This window comes from Solanum verrucosum, unplaced genomic scaffold, assembly GCF_900185275.1.
Source record: "Solanum verrucosum unplaced genomic scaffold, falcon-dt-bn FXZP01000253.1, whole genome shotgun sequence".
In the NCBI taxonomy this organism is placed as follows: Eukaryota; Viridiplantae; Streptophyta; class Magnoliopsida; order Solanales; family Solanaceae; genus Solanum; species Solanum verrucosum.
In genome coordinates, this window is record NW_026019984.1 from 2003 (window position 1) to 19910 (window position 17908).

Below are 17908 nucleotides of genomic sequence, written 5' to 3' on the forward strand. Positions count from 1 at the left end.
CCCTTATTCAAAAATAACTTTTAAACGATGAATTTTAATATTTGGCATATTTTAAACGAAAAATAGGGCAAAATGTAAATGAAAAGTAAAGGAAACAAAGATTAACACTTGGTAAGAATTTCAGACAAATTTGAAATTTAATCGACCAACTTCACGTCTAGAAAAACCTAAATCCAGAAGGAGTTTCGCGAAATCAGCCCTTATTCAAAAATAACTTTTAAACAATGAATTCTAAATTTAAGAAATTTATTTTTTGTAATATTAATTTATCTAGGTGGCTATTATTTATCCAGGTGGAAATCCACATTACCACTTTTGCCAGCTGTCGCACGCGTGTAGTCACAAAAGGAGCAGGTGGACGAAAAAGGTGTACGCGACGGAGGAATAAACAAGTTCGGGGGTAATTAAAACGAAATTTAATTTAGGTGTACACCGTATAAAAAGCTTCAAGTTCAGGGGGTAATGAGTACTTTTGTCATAATAAAAAGAAGAAATACACAAATAATTATATAATTAGCACATAACCAATAAAGACTAAGAAATCACAATTAAATTGAAAAAAAAAAAAAACTATAGTGCTTGAATTTTTCAAAAGTATCGCCTCACGATAGTTAGATCCTCCAAAAATGCATTACCTTTAGATAATTCAAATTTCCAACACATATCCTTAACGACATTTTTGAAAGGTCTGCATAACAAATAGAAAAAGATAAATCAATTTACAATCATTCTTGATTATATGCTTCTTCGAACTTCTGAACCCCTATATATTAATCTCTACAACGATGTTGATGATTTTCACCTATTTCATTTTCAACGTTACTAATAATATATGGCGATAAATTCAAATACTTATCTCCCTCTATTTCATTTCTCACATCTCTCCATCTTGCACGACAAAGCACACAACTAATTGATTTTCTTCTGCTATTACTTCTTTTCCATGCCATCAAACACTCTTCATGAATAGGGTTTCTACATGTAACACAAGCTGCTATTTTTTCTTCTTCATTCATCTCTTCCAAACACACCGGACACGTCGTCCCGTTTTCAATCTGTCATAAAAAGGTTCGAGATGTGAAATCAGCTTTTTTTAAAGAGATATATTATCGGTATACATACAAAACATTTTAAGATATCGTGGAACAATATTTTTCTATAGCAACTTAATTATTTGTACACCATCTATATAAAATAAATTACATTACCAAGTCACCGTAATTAAGAATATTTATACGTAAGCTTTCTTAAAATATGTGATTTGTAATCTTGTGTAAAGCCTAAAGGTGACATGATGATATACAAATTCTTTAAACTTTACGTAGAATTTAAGTTGAAGTCTTCAAATATATATAGTATATATTTAGTTATATATAATCGTCTTGTTATAAAAAAACAAAATCAAACTAATCAAAATGATATATATGCATGTTAGCCTCCAAAAAAAAAAAATGGATTCTCTTGAAAATAAGTCAGATTACCTATGTGTTACATCAACATGTAACTAAAGATAACTTATTACGTTGGTGCAAAATAAAATATTTATACCAACAGAATATATAACTTAAACCTCCACAAAACAAGATGAATATTATTAAAAATAAGTCAAGCGCTACGTACTCGATACAATCAGTAAAGATAATTTTATGATGTAAAAAAAAGTTATACCAACGATGTATATAACTCAAATTCTATATGTAATAATTCAATATTATTTATTTATATTTAGAAACTATAGACTAACTTTTATTATTACAGGTGAACTCCTCTGCGGTTGTTGAGAAAACAATTGATGAAACAATTCACGTACTTTTGAAGTTGCTAATGCTTCTGTTGAAATTGGTAAATTAAGAAGACGTTGAAGATGACGTGGCCGTAGACTCCGTCGATAGAGACACGTGTCATCAATCGATACGCTCAATACCCTAAATAATTAAGCAATGTATCAACAACAACAAATTCGGTGTAACTGCATTTATAAGATATACCCTAATAAATAATTCCACGTGTCATTAATCGATACGCCCAATACCTTAAATAATTAAGCACAAATAATATGTATAGGTATTAATCCTCTCTAAAAAAAAATTCTTAATTATCGATATATATTCATGTTTAATTAACATATTATAAGAGATGGTGCGTTTCATTTTCATGTTAGTAATTATTGCCGGTTATTATCTTTTTAGGTTACCTGATATAGTTAAAATTCAATTTTTGAATTTTCATAAAAAAAAAATGGAAAATTTACCTAATGAGCACAAATAATATGTGTTTGCATGGGGTGGTACGATCAGGGCAACTGCATGAAGGGGTGGTGGAGATAGTCACAGTGTAGACGTTACACGTGGCACCTAACACGTAAAAAGTCGCATCGCGACGGTGGAGGAGGAGGAGGTGGTGGCTGAGTGCTCGGAATATTCGATCCGCAAGGGGTTGAGTTGGCGTTAAACGACGATGACGATGGTGATGGTGATGATGGTTGGAAGAACTAGAGGGAAGGGATTCCATAATTTTTGGAAATTAGGATAAGGAAATTATGACGACATATTGTTAATTATTATTATATATATGTATATGTATAGATAGAAAAAGAATGGAGGAGATATTTTGTAGAGTATGAAGGGATACGTGAGGGATAATTAAGGTTTAACTAACATCAAATTAAAGGATACCTTTTAACTTGGTTTTTTCTTTGTATAATTAAAAAACAATACTAATTAGGTTAATTTAACCTTAAGGCACGTTATATGGAAGTCCAAAATTTGATTAATGGTCCCGTGGATAGAGTTGCTCCTTCCTTAATGAGAGATTTTAGGTTTGAGTCTTAGGTGTGAAAAAATTCTTGATAAAGAGCGGGTTTTTTTTTCCGAATGGAGTTCTACGCGGCGCAATAATTGTGTGCTCCAATGTGGGTATCGGACACCAGATAAAAAACAAAAACAAAAAAAAGAAACAAATCCAAAATTTGACACAAAAAACATTTCTTTGTACCTAATTTCTTGTTAATTATATAAGGGAGGGATAAAGTCAAGTAGGATTTAGGGGGTTCATACTAAACTTTCTTGGTGGAAAATATATTGTTTATATATTGTAGATGTTAAATCTTTGTCGACTTTCGTGAGTTTATTTCTTCGTATTTTGAATTCTCTTGATGAAAATTCTGACTCCACAACACACTCTTTTATTTCTTACACCCCTTATGAAGGATTTTCAAGACGGATCAACTATTTACCAAGAACGTACGACTTCATATCATATTCCTCTAATGTTTATTATTCGAGCCAAGAATTTTCCAAAAACATGCTCTCTACCTTCTCAAGATAAGGCCTTCTATGCTCTTCACACCCCACATAGGATTAAATTGGATTTGTTGTTGTGGTTGTTAGCTTCATTTCATATTCCCCTAATTGTCTTGCTGAATTACTTGCAAATCATATCGTGTCGAATCTTCATGATTCAAAGATATAAACCTAAAAAAGAGAAACAATACAAGTCGATATGACTTCGTGATATAATCCAACTAGCTGCATTAGAATTTAGATGGAATAAAATTGTCATTCAGAGGGACCATTTTATTCAGAACACAAGTATTAACAAGAGAAATAATATAATTATTACACTTCATCAACCAATGAATACATAACACGTCACACAACGTTATCACTAATCAATAGTTGATCAACACATTCTCGTCTCAACTTATCATTTAACTATGGTAAAATTAACGTAGTTTGGTGTAAACATCAAGTGCGTGTAAACATTTACCATCTCGACCACCATAGCTGCTGTATGGAGGAACTCCTTCCAATGGTGACGCTCAAAGATGATCTTCATAGCAGTAGAAGATACTCTCCCAGAAGCTTTAGTTAACTTGGTACAATAATGAAAGCAACATAGCCACTAAAGTTTTATTTATATCGCGTGGAATATCAAGATTAATACTTTCAGTCTAAAGCGGAAACTTTAAGGTATTGATCTGCAAAAGGATATCTAACGAGGTAGTGGCGAGACACTGAGCTTTATACTGAATATGGTATGCGCAACGCCATCCTCTGACACAGCCAAGGGCTTTGTTGATCAGGATCAATGAAGCCATGCATGATAAATTGTTCTGCTTCTTCATCCATCAATTCTCTGGCCCAGGTGACACGTTTTGACGGGCAGCTACCCGGTCCATGACATCTGAATAGTTTCAACAACAAGATAACTGCCTCAGAGATGATAGCTTAATGTTGGCTTCTTTTATAAATTGACTTACACACTTCTTATCGAGATTCGTCCCTAGAGAGGATTTAAGACAAATTGAAATTCCTACCTTAATCTATAGTATGCAGTATATGAGTAAAATGTTCTGTGAAATAGAAGTTAATATGATCATTTGAATCTTGTTGTAAATTAAGGGATTTCAGAAAACTAACCGGTACTCATAGAAGCAAGCAGTTCTCTCATTTTCTGCTTTACCCCAGTTATTCCAGCCGACATGCTTAATACAGTGATCCATATAACAATAGGCAAAAACCACCCTCCCAAAAGGCCCCCATGGGCGTCCAAGATGTGTATATGAGGTTGCTCCGCTACCAGTGATCACACATCTGCATAGTCCCAGGAAAAATGTTTCAAAAGAATGACAAACTTTAACATGAAAAATGGAAATTGCAGAGAAAAAGTCTCTAAATATTAATCTGACATTGAATTCTTTAGTGAACCAGACACCAGTGTGAGGTACAAGTACAACCTCAATGTTCTGCAGCTGAGGTAAGCTCAATATCAGGCCTATCAACCAAGATGAAGCTCTATATTAAAAGTTTTCTATTGATCTTTCACGATAAAGCTGATTGAAAGATGGGTTTAATTTAGACTGATCACTCACTAAGTGAAACTTCAACAAGATTGAGGATGTGGCATCATCATCACCTAAAGTGAGTTTTTAATGGGAGAATTTCCAAGAATATTTACATTGAATGAATAATGGACAGATATCTTAATGATTCTTTGACATAAACATGAGTGATAAAATAAAGTTTTATTTTCTATAACACCCCATACGGCCATACCTACAGCTACGATTTATCTAATTGAGGCATGGTGGAAAAGGGTAAACCTCTCTTAAACAGCAAGTCACCACAGTAGTAAGATATATTTTGACTGAGAACACAGAACAGAAGAGCACTCCAGGTCAAAAATCATCAAGACACAAAGCTCTTTCACCCTACTCAAGAACAGAATTTTCCTCAACAGATAAGACAGAAAAATGTGTCAACCCTTCAAGTTCCAGGAAACAACACAGAAAACTCCCTTCTATATTATCGAAGTATGATTTTCAGAAGTTATGCTTGCAACATTCTTTATCCGGAAAAAAGAAGTTATGTTTGCAACACCTAAACTTTTATTCCACACCTAAAATGTTATAGCTATAAAAGCTTTGCCACTAAGGGTAAAATGAAAAGCTCACGTTAAATAGTTCTCAAATTTAAAAAGTTGTCATTCTTTCTGGATCAAATTTAAAAAGAAATGCTGCCACATAAACTGGATAGACGGAGTTGTAGTTATACCTTTTTCTTGGGGACAGGTTGTACCGAATGACAACCTAACTAAGGTTACTAAGTAGTTCTGGACTTGTGTATGAGTAGCTTCTTACTTCAAATCAAGGAAGTTAATTGCTCAACTTATTTTGAAAAGAAAGACAATATACAAGAAAATATATTGTTGTGCACCTGTAGTAGATTAGTTAAAGAACCAAACATAGTTTCTGAAACTAATGCTCATCTTGCAAATGCTTATAAAGCTAAAACCAATCTACTAGATCAGCTAACTAAAGCACTTTGAGACATATATGAAATAGTTTTATCTCCTTTTTAGAGAAGTCAACTCCAGTCCCTTTGTTGAAAAAAAAAGTTCAGCTCCTTTACAGAGTCAAGGAAATGAAAAGCTGAAGCACCGCATGAGATGCTATACATTATCCTCAGATAGTGGAACTAGGTATTGCATTTCCAAGATCGGGGGTGCAAGAATCATTTCTGAGGTGAAAAGGGAATAAAAGACGCTAACAATTTTGATGTTCATCAAGATGAGATTAAGAGCACTTCTTTAGATTCAATCATATTGACAACGTCACAACACATATGTGAGCGCACGCGTGTGCACACACACACACACCTATACATATGCATGTTTATGTTTGCATCATCCTGTTTGGATATGCAACTTGATTTTGAAAACAGTATTTAGTAAAAAAAGCAATTACATCTTAGAAGTATCTGTTTCTTATTATTTCAAATGTAAATTGGTTTAGACTTTCGAGAAGAACTTATTCAACCTTTTATATAATCTGTTGAGGCATCCAAATGAGGTATCCCAGGATTTATGCATTCAGCCAGTTACTTTGTGCATCTCTTCCCATTATCAACTAAATCAATGTGACAGGAATGTTCATAGACAAACTAAGTACTATTACTATAGGCTACTAGCATAGAAAAATCTGAAATAAGGTGGGATTTATACATATGAAATCAAATGGAAGATCACCTTGAAATAATGTAATGAAACGAACAAGAAATCAAACAAGCATATCTTTTACAGAAAGTTCATGTATAATGTTCTTTTTCTCAAGTGTTTAGACAGATACAAACAACAACAACAGCATACCTAGTATAAATTAAAATTTTGGACCACATCTCGATTTGAGCGTGTCATCTTGCACATGGGAAGTTTAGGCGAGATAGTAAGACCATCAGATCAGAGAAAGGGCAATGTATCCATGCATTAGGAATTAAAACCAATATCCCATAAATTAGGTAATTCAATCGGCCAGAACTGGATTAATGTCAAGCAATTAAAATTTCTTAACAGAGCCGAGATTTTTAGATGTCAAGAAATTTATTATAGCCTATCCAATTTAATGAAAGCCTCGGATCTGCACAATTTTTACCAAGACGCCAAGAAATTTCTTATAGCCTATCAGTATAATGGTAACTTCGAATCTGCACAAAATTTACCAAAAGGGCAAAGAAAATATTGGGTGACAAACATAAGAACCAGCCTGACAACAAAAATAAAGTGGTTTATTTTCTAAATAATTGGACCTTTGAATGATAACCAAATCCAACTACTTACAAACCTCAGAAACACATAGCCGGTTGTCTCTTGAGAAGATTTCCTGCTTTGTGCAGTAATGAATCCCGCCGATTTGCAGTGTATGTGACAATGCTCTAAGAGAGCAGTGCTATTACCAAAAATAAAATCTACACTTCCTTCGATATAGCAATCTTTCAAATATTGCTTCCCATAGTGCAAATACAGCGTATCCTGCAAAAATTAATTTACTTTCTTTAAAAGAACAGTTAAAACCCTCAAGGTAGACAATCATAGACACAACAAAAAGAGAGAGTATGTTAAGCACACATCTAGAAGGGAGACAAAAATTGGGGAATTAATTAAGGCAGTTGTAACTTTTGGAGCATGGAAGGAAAATTGAATGGAATTCAGAAATGATCCAAAAACATATGAAATCACTCTTGGGGGGAAATCAGAGCACATATATAAGCTACAAAGTTTCTTCTTTGACATGGAGTCCTTGACACTCACCGGAACTAGGAACTGACTAACAAGTTGGTTTCGCCACAAGGTATATACTGCTTCTACTATAGACATGAAGTTCGAAAGTTCTGGTAAACTGTAAAATTTGACAAAGCATAAAATATGTAGTATTGCACCTGCCAACCAAGAAATCTGCAATTATAAAATGCACAACGATCAGCTGTAACTCTGATTGCCACTGCCTGTCCTGATCCCTATTGCAGAAGACCAAAAAGAAAGGAAGCAAGATGAATCTACATGCACCATTTGCAAAGAGCAAAAAGGAAAAAAAAAATATAGAGTACCTCAGGAGCAGAGTTTTCAAAGGTGATGTTCTCAGCAATAAAATCCTCTCCTTCCACTATTGTACTCCCACACCCAAATGTACCAGTACCAATTAACCTTGCAGCCTAATTATCAGATAAAATGAACATAAAGAACTTAATTACACAATGGTACACATATGGAGGAAAGATGACGTTGAAGAGTGTTTGAATGCTTCATCTAAAATCTTAAACCGTTAAAAATTAAACTTTGTACTTAATTATGTTTTACACCGTCTATCACCTATTTAACGGCCAATTCTTCTGTTTCATTTAAAGCTACAACTTTATACTTACTTATGTCTTCAACACGTCCATCACATGTATAACATGCCCAGTTGGAATAACTCATTTCATCTAAAAGCTCAAATTAAAAAGATAGCCACTTCTCTTTATTTTTTGATAACCGTGGTGTCCGGACTGTACTATTTTGTCTTTGTTGGATTCGAACCTGAGACCCCATGATATTCAACCCGCTTCATTGACCACTAGACCACACCCTTGGGCGCCAGCCGCCAAGATAGACACTTATTTAACCTAGTTATGTCTAACATATCCGAGAGTTAAATTGTTCTATTCAACCAAAAGCTAAAACAGTTAAAGATTGACACTTTTATGAATTTCATTATGCATTTTAACATGACCCTGTATGCTATTAAAATTGATACTTCTACTACCGTAATTATGCCCTTTTTTGTTTCCCACTGTCCGGTACAATCAATTGATGCCCGGTTAAATCCGGATTCGTGCCATGAAGTCTAGCACTCCCTAACAAAGTGACTCCATAGCCAAGGCTCCAACCTCAGACTTCTAGCTATGAATGGAGAAGTATTTACCACTCCACTACTCCGCTACAACCCCTGTTGGTTCATTATGTACTCACTAGTCCCTACATCTATCACGAGTATTCCACCAAAAATGCCACAAAAAAAAAAAACATTTTTTTATGACATTGAGTCTTGAACCCAAACAATACAGTATAAATCTTCTTCTCTAAAAATTTAAAACATAAAAAGAAGCTAAAAAGGAAAAAAGATGTACCTGATGGTGATCAATTTTAGTGGCAGTATTATTCCAGGTGAGAATAGTAGCTTCAGGACTAACCCCAGCAAGTGTAATGTAATTTTTCGTTTTCGGAACATAAATTGGCTGCTTATAAACACCAGCCGCTACACGAATCACAGTGCGACACTTATTTGATAGTGGAACAGCGTCTATGGCTTCTTGCACTGTCCGGTAATCACCAGTTCCGTCCTGTGAAACTGTTACCGACACCCTTGATGACATTTTCGCTAGACTTTCCGGTAAAAATTCGCCTCGCCGGCGAGAATATTTTGTTTGCGGCGGTGTAAGGGCGGTGATGGTGGCGATTCCGCTCGGGTCGCGGCAGAGATGATTTTTTTTTTTGAAAAAGGAAACAAGAGAATCTTATATAGTGTCACAATTTTCGAGGTGAATTTTATCTTTTAGAGAAATGAAAAAATAATTATATAGTAATATATTTGATTAAAAAGTAATTAGAAAATTAGTAATCACCATTAATTCTAACCATGTTCGGAGAATTAAATAGTACTCTTATACTTTTCAATTTCATACTTGATTAAATAATATGGACTAGACAAATATGTTAAATTGTATATTACATTCCGTTACAAAATAATAATATTACTGATCAATTTCTAGATTAGTTTCCAAATAGACTTTAAGGTAGTTGGTAAGTATTTGTATAATATTTCTTTTATACTCTTTATCGTTACATAATATTATCACATATCAAATTTGAACAATAAATCTAACAAAAAGTAAAATATAAGATAGAGTTAATATAAAAAGATATGGTAAAAAATATTAGTAAGACAAAAAAGAAGAAGAAAATATACTAAGATAACAACACAATTATATCAGATGCGTCATTACGCAACCATCCAAACAATAATTTTACACTCAAATATAATCTCATAAGTAAAGTTTGAAAGAATATGGTATACACAAATTTTATCTCGACTTTGTGAGTATAATTATTTGATGGAAGCTCGTTACACTTGAGGCTGGGCACCGGATTAGAAAGGAACCACCAGTACCGGATCGAAATCGAACAGTTTGACCGGGTTGTTGACCGATACTGAGATGAATCGGATCAAAATTATCGGGATGGAGGCTCAGTTTCGTCCCGTCCTCCTATATACCGGAATAGAATCGGGATAGACCGAAATGGACCAAAATGGAACTGGATGGGATAAACGGGACAACACATATAGCTATTTCAAAAAATAATTATTATTTTTAGTTATTTTGAATTACGAAAATATGAATGTCTTTTTTTATTTTTCTAAGTTTAATAATTTATAGTATTTAAGTTTTAAAATGTATAATGTAATTTTACTTAAGTTTATTTTAAAGATATTTTTTATATTTTTTTTTACTTATATAAGTTTGTAAGTTAAGTTTAATAAAAAAAAAAAAATTAAAAGTTTTTGAGCTTATGCTATAAGTTTTTTTGAGTTTATGTTATAAGTTTTCAAGATTTGAATCTTTTGAAGTTTATAAGTTATTAAGTTATACTTATACCTTGTAATTTAAATAATTTAAGTATGTAATTTAAAAAAATTTAAATAAACAAAAAAGAAATGCTAATAAAAGTATAAAACAATAACACAAATACTATTTTTAATTTTAATTAAAAATAATTTACCGAAACCGAATCGAAATGAATCGGGATGAACAGATACCGATATATCGATATCAAATCACAATATCGCTCCGTTCCGAGTAGTGATTCAATATATCCCATTTTGTCTCGAATACTATCAGACCGGATCGATACCTGTACAACCGATCCAGTGCCTAGTCTTAGTCACACCACATTACCAAAACAAGCAAGAAAATATTATTTCATATAACATTAACTTATACATTCATGATAGTAATATTGTACTACTTTTTATAGAAAATGTTTTAAATATTTTATATCGTCACTACATGATATAGTTTTTAATATTGTATGAACACGTTTTTACCGTGGAGTTCAAGTTCATAAAATTAAGTGGAGTTTTTCATATTATTATTATTATTATATATAATTTTTCTTCCATATAATTATAACTAATCAACATTTTAACAAAAAAATTAGTCTCTAAGAAGAAATTGTTTTCATCTTTCTCCATTAGCTCCCTAGATTTGTAGCCATTTTTCACTTCCGTTTCCCTCCACAGATCTTCAACAATCCAAAACCCTAATTCATATGTACACAATATATATAGACACACATTTTCCGGCTAACAGGTTCTCCGATTTCATAAATTCTCACTTTTGAACGGCCGGTGGAAGATTCTAGAAAATTCGATTTTTTTGTGGTTTTTCGAAGTTGATGGATGATCGATATGCGTCAACTGCGTAGTTCTGTGCGTAAAGGCCGTGAACCGATTGTTCCGAACGTACAACACGCACCGTCACCGGGAAAAGACGAACCGGACGCGCCGACGACAAGGTTGAGGAGGAGAGGTACAGGGAATAGAGCGGGAGGAGGGAGGAAGAAGAAAAACGACGTTGTGAATGGTGATGATGCTGTGAAGGAAATCACGTTGCCGCGGAGAACTGGTGAAGAGGTAAAGGTGGAGGAGGTGGAAAAGATGGATGAGCATGAGAGTGGTGGAGGAAGTGGTAATAAAGGCTTAGCAGCGGCAGATGATGAAGGAAGCACTCCTCCATTGCCTGAAAGGGTAAGAGTATTCTGATAATTCGAGCTAGTTATGGTTTGTTATATGAATTATTAGTATTCATTTTTTTGCTCAATATAGGTCTATTTGATTATGATACTCTGTGTTGTTTGCTTGAGTTTTTGCAAAGACAGATTTTGAGAAAAGTTGAGTTTGAAAATCTTGGAAAAAAAGTTCTTTTGGGGGGCAAAAGCTTCTCAAACATACTTTTGAGTATCAAAGGTTTCATTTTTGACTTTTTAAGGCAAATAGAGTGTTGGATTTTGTGCGTAAATTAGAGTTTGAAGTTGGAAAGCTCAGTCTTCTAGGTGTTTTTAGTACACAAAGTTACATTTACATAGACCAGAAACTTCTATCCTCTTTTATTTGTGACTATTTTGTTTTCTTCACCTGATTTCTTCAGTGATAAGTTTGTTTTTCTTTTATCGTTTTGAGGCCCTTTTAAAGGGACTGATGAAAGGATGAGTGAATGATATGCTGAAGTTGTTGGTTTTTTAACGTGCCTTCTTATCTCTAATATATTAGGCATTTGTTCAGTTTCACTTGTCAATAAACGAGTGACTGATTTCCATATCGCTGTCGGCGTAGAGAAATTTGATGTTGCTATTCTTGCTTTTTATTTCAAATAATTGAAGGATTCAGATTGAGTTGTTGAATTACTAGTGTCCTTGTGTGGTTAACAGGTCCAGGTTGGTGGATCACCAGCTTATAGGATTGAGAAGAAGCTAGGTAAAGGGGGATTTGGTCAAGTGTATGTAGGTCGTCGGGTAAATACAACAAATCCTCTTGAACGAACTGGCCCTGGAGCTGTAGAGGTGGAACTTTACTTTTTGCATTCATTTGCCTTTTCTGCTGAATATGTCAGAGAGGTGTCTCTTTGATATGCAAATTGATCCTACTGTCATTTCTGATTCTAGGTTGCCTTAAAATTTGAGCATAGAAGTAGCAAAGGTTGTAACTATGGACCACCTTATGAGTGGCAGGTCTACAAGTAAGTCTCCATTTTTTTCCCATTATATCTGTAGGTCCTTTATTCTGACTTTGATTACCTGGTAATAACATTATCTTACACTTCATGTCATTTTCTTGTATTCCCTAGTGTCCTTGGTGGTAGTCATGGTGTACCGCGTGTTCATTATAAAGGACGGCAAGGTGATTACTATATTATGGTACGCGATCTCTTTATGTAGTTGAGTTACTTGGATTTGATTTCCAATCTCCACTACTATTACTGATATCCTATAATATTGCAGGTCATGGATATGCTTGGTCCTAGTTTATGGGATGTTTGGAACAACAATTCCCATATGTAAGATCTATTTTCTATTATTTGTACTCTGGAGCATATCTTTTGATATCATATGCTGTTTTCTTGAACTCAAATGTCTTGGATCTTTAATGTTGTCAAATTCAGGATGTCTACTGAAATGGTAGCATGCATTGCTATTGAAGCTATCTCAATATTAGAGAAGTTGCACTCTAGAGGGTAAGTTTTATATAAATGAATGTTATGTTACTTCATGTGGATAGCTGTGTTCTATTTTAGAGATTATAAGTTCTGTGTAATCGGCATATAGTCCACATCAATCAAGTTTGGATTTGTACAGAGGAAAATTGTTATTTGATGTTATAGAAGGGAGTTATAAAGTTGTCTTGTTGCAACAAGTGGATGTTAATAACTACTTATCATAAGAAGGGTAGATTTAACTTACTACATCTATTTATGTGTTGAAGTCTATGAATCCACAAAATGCTAAACTACTTTACCATATTTGACATGATCTTGTTGAGTGTTGACGATGGTGCAAAAATTTCAGTATTTCAAGGAAACACTGTATATTGGTTTCTGAAGTAAGTCTTATCGTTCTGGCTGCTGTTTTTCCCAGGTATGTGCATGGGGATGTAAAACCTGAGAACTTTCTTCTTGGACCACCTGGAACTCCTGACGAGAAAAAATTGTTTCTAGTTGATCTTGGATTAGGTATAATATTTTGGAACTTATTTAGAAAGAAAACATAGATGTGTGTTTATCTTTCTTAATATTTACATTTGATATCTTCATCATGCTTTATTAATGCAATGTCTCATCTGTTACCTGTTTGAATACTTCAGCGACAAAGTGGCGTGATACATCAACTGGTCTACATGTTGAGTATGATCAGCGGCCTGATGTCTTTAGGTACAATGATCAACAGTTTACCTTATCCTTTCTTTATGTTCTGTGTCCTCTATTTGTATTTAGACGTGCATTCAATAAATAGTGAGAAAACCATTGCTTCAGAGGAACTGTAAGGTATGCTAGTGTGCATGCTCACCTTGGACGGACTGGAAGCAGGAGGGATGATCTAGAATCTCTGGCTTACACTCTCATTTTCCTTCTCCGAGCCAAGTTGCCATGGCAGGGTTATCAGGTCTGCACCTTTCTCTACTTAATAGCAGTATTTGTTACTACAGAGTCTCCTTTTTTCTGATAATGATTTTTTTAATCTAGGGTGAGAATAAAGGTTTCCTTGTCTGTAAGAAAAAGATGGCAACTTCTCCGGAAACTCTTTGCTTACTCTGCCCTGTTCCATTCAGACACTTTGTGGAGTATGTTGTGAACTTGAAATTTGATGAAGAGCCTAACTACGCTAAATATATCTCCTTATTTGATGGGATAGTAGGTCCAAATCCAGACAATAGGCCAATTAACACTGATGGTGCACAGAAGGTATTTTGCATGTTTCATCAGTTCCAGGTTACTCCTTGAGTTGAGTCACTGAGAGAAGCTGAATTTCGTTGTTGATCTATATAGCTTATATATCAAGTCGGACAGAAGAGAGGTAGACTGACAGTGCAAGACGACGATGATGAACAGCCAAAGAAGAAGGTGCGAATGGGAATGCCCGCAACACAGTGGATCAGTGTTTACAATGGTCGTCGCCCGATGAAGCAACGGTATATACTCTTTTGGCCATAATTTGATTATTTAAGGCTTTCAAAAAATAAAGCAACTACAACTTCGGGTTGCAGGTATCACTATAACGTTGCTGATGATAGGCTAGCTCAGCATATTGATAAAGGAAATGAGGATGGACTATTTATCAGCAGTGTGGCCTGCTGTTCGAGCTTGTGGGCCCTAATCATGGATGCAGGGACTGGATTTAGTGATCAAGTTTACAAATTGTCACCTTGTTTTCTTCACAAGGTCTCTTATCTATTATTGAATGTGATCAATCTTGAAGCATACCTGATAAATCTATGTTGCGGATATCCACATTTATTATGCTATGTCTGTTTAACTGGTTCAGATATGGGTCAACTACTACTGATAAGGAGTTTGGTTAATCCTCTGTCTTCTGTTTGGGTACAGGAATGGATTATGGAGCAATGGGAGACGAATTATTATATTAGTGCTTTGGCAGGATCTAGCAATGGGAGCTCTTTAGTTGTCATGTCAAAGGGTTAGAGGAACATTGCTGACTTTCTATGTATGTGTTTATTATGTGATTCCATGAATTAGAGGGTACTAAATTTAGTTCTGCGGTGAATATCAGGTACCCAGTATCTGCAGCAGTCTTACAAAGTCAGCGAGTCCTTTCCATTTAAGTGGATAAACAAAAAATGGAAGGAGGGTTTCTATGTCACTGCCATGGCAACTTCAGGAAATAAATGGGCAATTGTTATGTCTCGTGGCTCTGGGTTTTCTGATCAGGTTTAAACCTTTTCTTTATTATTCTTTTGGGTCATGTCCATGATGTTTTCCAATTCCTAATTTTAGTATTCATGTGCTTCTGTGAATTTTCAGACAGTGGAATTGGATTTTCTGTATCCTAGTGAAGGGATCCATAAGAGGTGGGATGCTGGTTATCGTATCACAGCGACTGCAGCTACATGGGATCAAGCTGCATTTGTTCTAAGTATACCAAGAAGGAAACCTCCTGATGAAACGCAAGAGACACTTCGTACCTCTGCCTTTCCCAGCACTCATGTCAAGGTTGACGTTGCAGCAGTTATTGCCTAGTTTTTTTTTATTGTAAACCACATCTGTGTGTGTGCGCGCCTACTATTTTCTAAGCTAACTGTGTATATTTCTGTCTGCAGGAGAAATGGGCAAAGAATCTTTACATTGCATCTGTCTGTTATGGGCGAACTGTTTCTTGAGACAAAAAGTGTTCCTACAAGTACTTTCATTGGTGCCATGAGATTCTCTATTGTAGTGCTTGAACAAGTGCCTGCTATCTTTGGTCTAATTGAGAGAAATGGATGGAAATATTTAATCCTTGTCAAATCTGAGTCTTCTTTTTCCTCTGAAGATGATTTTTGCAAAGTACCCTGGCCATTAGTGTATGTGATTGTTCCTGATGTCCAGGATGGTATTTTTGTCAGTCAGTTCATGAGTGTAATTTTTTAGGGGTGGGGTGGTGGTGGTTACTATTGGTCAAAGTTTGTATAGGTCAAATAGATCCCCTTTTTTAGGGATTAAGCCAAACAGGCTTTCTTTGTAGTTTTATGAACCATGCAAGTTAAGATTTTGCTAAGGAGTTGAAACATTGGCAATCAATCTTCTCTTTATTTCTTCTTGCCCTTTTTCCTGGTTTGGACTTTTGTCCTCTGCCTTTATGCTAATCAATTCTTTTATGCTGGTTCAGCATCTAAATGATAAGCTTCCTGCCTAGATTGTGAAATATTGTCTTTGATTGTCTCTACTGCTCTGTGTACTCATTGATCAACTTCGGCAGATCTTGTGATTGGACAGGAGAAATTTCAGCACAAATATCTCTCTCCCTCATTTGTACACACAAATAGGTGCTGTAGTTGGTTTTTGTCTTGGATAGTTTAATTAGTATGTTTTTTCTTTATCAGAATACATCTGGCCAGTTAATTATGGCTGTTTTCGAAAAATAGCCCTGGAAAAGGGCTGTTACTACTGATGTTAAAAAAATTTAACTATGAAATATTTTGATTCCTGAATTAGTATTTGAGGTCTCATTATAAAAAGCTATATGCAATCATTCATAAATCTAAAGAAGTTACATCCTTGCAACATGACTGCAGATTTTGAGCCCCAGGTATTGAGTATTATACAAGGTTTGAGCCACTTTAGATGCGGAAGTTACTAATCTGCTTATTCTGTTCTTAAACTCTAGCTGATACATATCTTTGACACAGATTTACTACGCATGTGAACTCTGATGCATATTTTTGACACAGTTTTATCAAGTATGTAATCTCTTTACAGGATAATTTGAGTTGCCGGCTGAAGAATGAGCTTGTTACTCCTAAGGTGGTTCCTTGGGGATGTAAGTTCCTATAGCTTATCACTTTTGTCATTTCATTGTTTCTTATCACCCTGTGCACAATCTATAAGTTAATTTGGAATATTTGGCCTTTAATCAAGGTCAAATTTCTTGATTACCTGTTTGGATTGGCGTCTAATGGTATGGGTCAGAATCCTTAGAGAAGAAAGAAGATGACCTATGGTCAGGTGGAAGTCATCAATTCAGTTCTCCTTACCCTCTTCTCGGTGGTTTATGCATGATTGTAAGATCTGGACAAAACTTGAGTAAGGTCCTAAATTGGATGAACCATAACAGTCTTCCTATTAATTCTAGCTAAGCCCATTCTTAACCTTAAAGAAACTGCTTCTCCCTGCCTGTTACAGCAACTGTATTTTCTCATAGAGCATCCTCCCAGTTGTGCTGTTTCTTCTTGGAATCCTCTTTTGCAGTTCCTTAACTATAGTCCTCCGTGCAAGCTGTGTAATGTGCAGTCATGTTATGTTCGTTTGGTACTTTCTTTTGATTCTTGCATTCACATGGATAATTTTAGATTCTGCAAAGATGTGTTTTATCAGCTGTGAACTCTATTCTTTGCCCTCTGACTTCAGAAAAATATTAGAGCCGAACAAACATAGGAAACCTATTAGCATAACTTTTGCCTCATCTACTATAGTAGTAGTACTTGCACATTTGGTTTTAATACCAGGTGGTGCAAAATTGCTGTAGCAGTGTGATGTGGCATTTCCTCCAGGTGTTCATTCTTTCTGCAGGTTGCCCGCAACTTACAAATTTTCTGCTGATGTTGAGTTATATCAATGACGTGAGATCTTCCAGTGGCGAATCAAGTCGGAAGCTTTGCAGTTTTGAACATCTACACTAATGAAACAAGCAATGTAAAGGCTTTGTCCTCTTTCTCTACCTGATCTGCGTTCAGTAGCTTTCATTGTTGATGAACACCTGCGCAATGGAGAGCAGGTGTGCGTTGCATCACCCTGGTACTACATGGTGCTTCCAGGAGCTAAGCTTAGTG

The 17908-nt window shown here is 35.0% G+C and overlaps 3 protein-coding genes across 3 annotated transcripts; 1 reads left to right on the forward strand and 2 right to left on the reverse strand.

Moving 5' to 3' along the window:
* Window positions 1-770: 770 nt before the first annotated feature.
* On the reverse strand, window positions 771-2511 carry LOC125818236 (uncharacterized). Its single transcript, XM_049497780.1, has 3 exons — window positions 2252-2511; window positions 1745-1925; window positions 771-1055 (listed from the first exon to the last, which is right to left on the reverse strand). Exons 1-3 carry the CDS (start codon window positions 2509-2511, stop codon window positions 771-773), a joined length of 726 nt encoding a protein of 241 aa, XP_049353737.1.
* Window positions 2512-3538: 1027 nt separating this feature from the next.
* Window positions 3539-9288, reverse strand: LOC125818237 (pectinesterase 31). Its single transcript, XM_049497781.1, has 6 exons — window positions 8943-9288; window positions 7884-7988; window positions 7716-7793; window positions 7121-7308; window positions 4422-4595; window positions 3539-4185 (listed from the first exon to the last, which is right to left on the reverse strand). Exons 1-6 carry the CDS (start codon window positions 9186-9188, stop codon window positions 4023-4025), a joined length of 954 nt encoding a protein of 317 aa, XP_049353738.1. The 5' UTR covers window positions 9189-9288; the 3' UTR covers window positions 3539-4022.
* A 1854-nt stretch (window positions 9289-11142) lies between these two features.
* LOC125818243 (casein kinase 1-like protein HD16) lies at window positions 11143-16174 on the forward strand. Its single transcript, XM_049497785.1, has 16 exons — window positions 11143-11620; window positions 12301-12432; window positions 12535-12608; window positions 12717-12786; window positions 12871-12926; window positions 13032-13103; window positions 13504-13598; window positions 13730-13796; window positions 13899-14028; window positions 14109-14327; window positions 14412-14554; window positions 14630-14804; window positions 14970-15060; window positions 15154-15311; window positions 15405-15593; window positions 15701-16174. Exons 1-16 carry the CDS (start codon window positions 11273-11275, stop codon window positions 15758-15760), a joined length of 2079 nt encoding a protein of 692 aa, XP_049353742.1. The 5' UTR covers window positions 11143-11272; the 3' UTR covers window positions 15761-16174.
* Window positions 16175-17908: the final 1734 nt, after the last annotated feature.

Bases quoted from the DNA above. Each gene is read 5' to 3' on its own strand.
- LOC125818237 (XM_049497781.1), bottom strand. From the start codon at position 9,188: ATGTCATCAAGGGTGTCGGTAACAGTTTCACAGGACGGAACTGGTGAT. The intron at 7,794-7,883 runs GTACTCTATATT...CTTCTGCAATAG, and splicing joins TTGAAAACTCTGCTCCTGAG to GGATCAGGACAGGCAGTGGC. The intron at 4,596-7,120 runs GTTTGTAAGTAG...GGGACTATGCAG, and splicing joins ACCGGCTATGTGTTTCTGAG to ATGTGTGATCACTGGTAGCG.
- LOC125818243 (XM_049497785.1), top strand. From the start codon at position 11,273: ATGATCGATATGCGTCAACTGCGTAGTTCTGTGCGTAAAGGCCGTGAA. The intron at 12,609-12,716 runs GTAAGTCTCCAT...TGTATTCCCTAG, and splicing joins TATGAGTGGCAGGTCTACAA to TGTCCTTGGTGGTAGTCATG. The intron at 14,328-14,411 runs GTATTTTGCATG...TGATCTATATAG, and splicing joins ACACTGATGGTGCACAGAAG to CTTATATATCAAGTCGGACA.
- LOC125818236 (XM_049497780.1), bottom strand. From the start codon at position 2,511: ATGGAATCCCTTCCCTCTAGTTCTTCCAACCATCATCACCATCACCAT. The intron at 1,926-2,251 runs GTAAATTTTCCA...TTAATTATTTAG, and splicing joins ATATTATTTGTGCTCATTAG to GGTATTGAGCGTATCGATTG. The intron at 1,056-1,744 runs GTTAGTCTATAG...TTTTTATGACAG, and splicing joins GTTCACCTGTAATAATAAAA to ATTGAAAACGGGACGACGTG.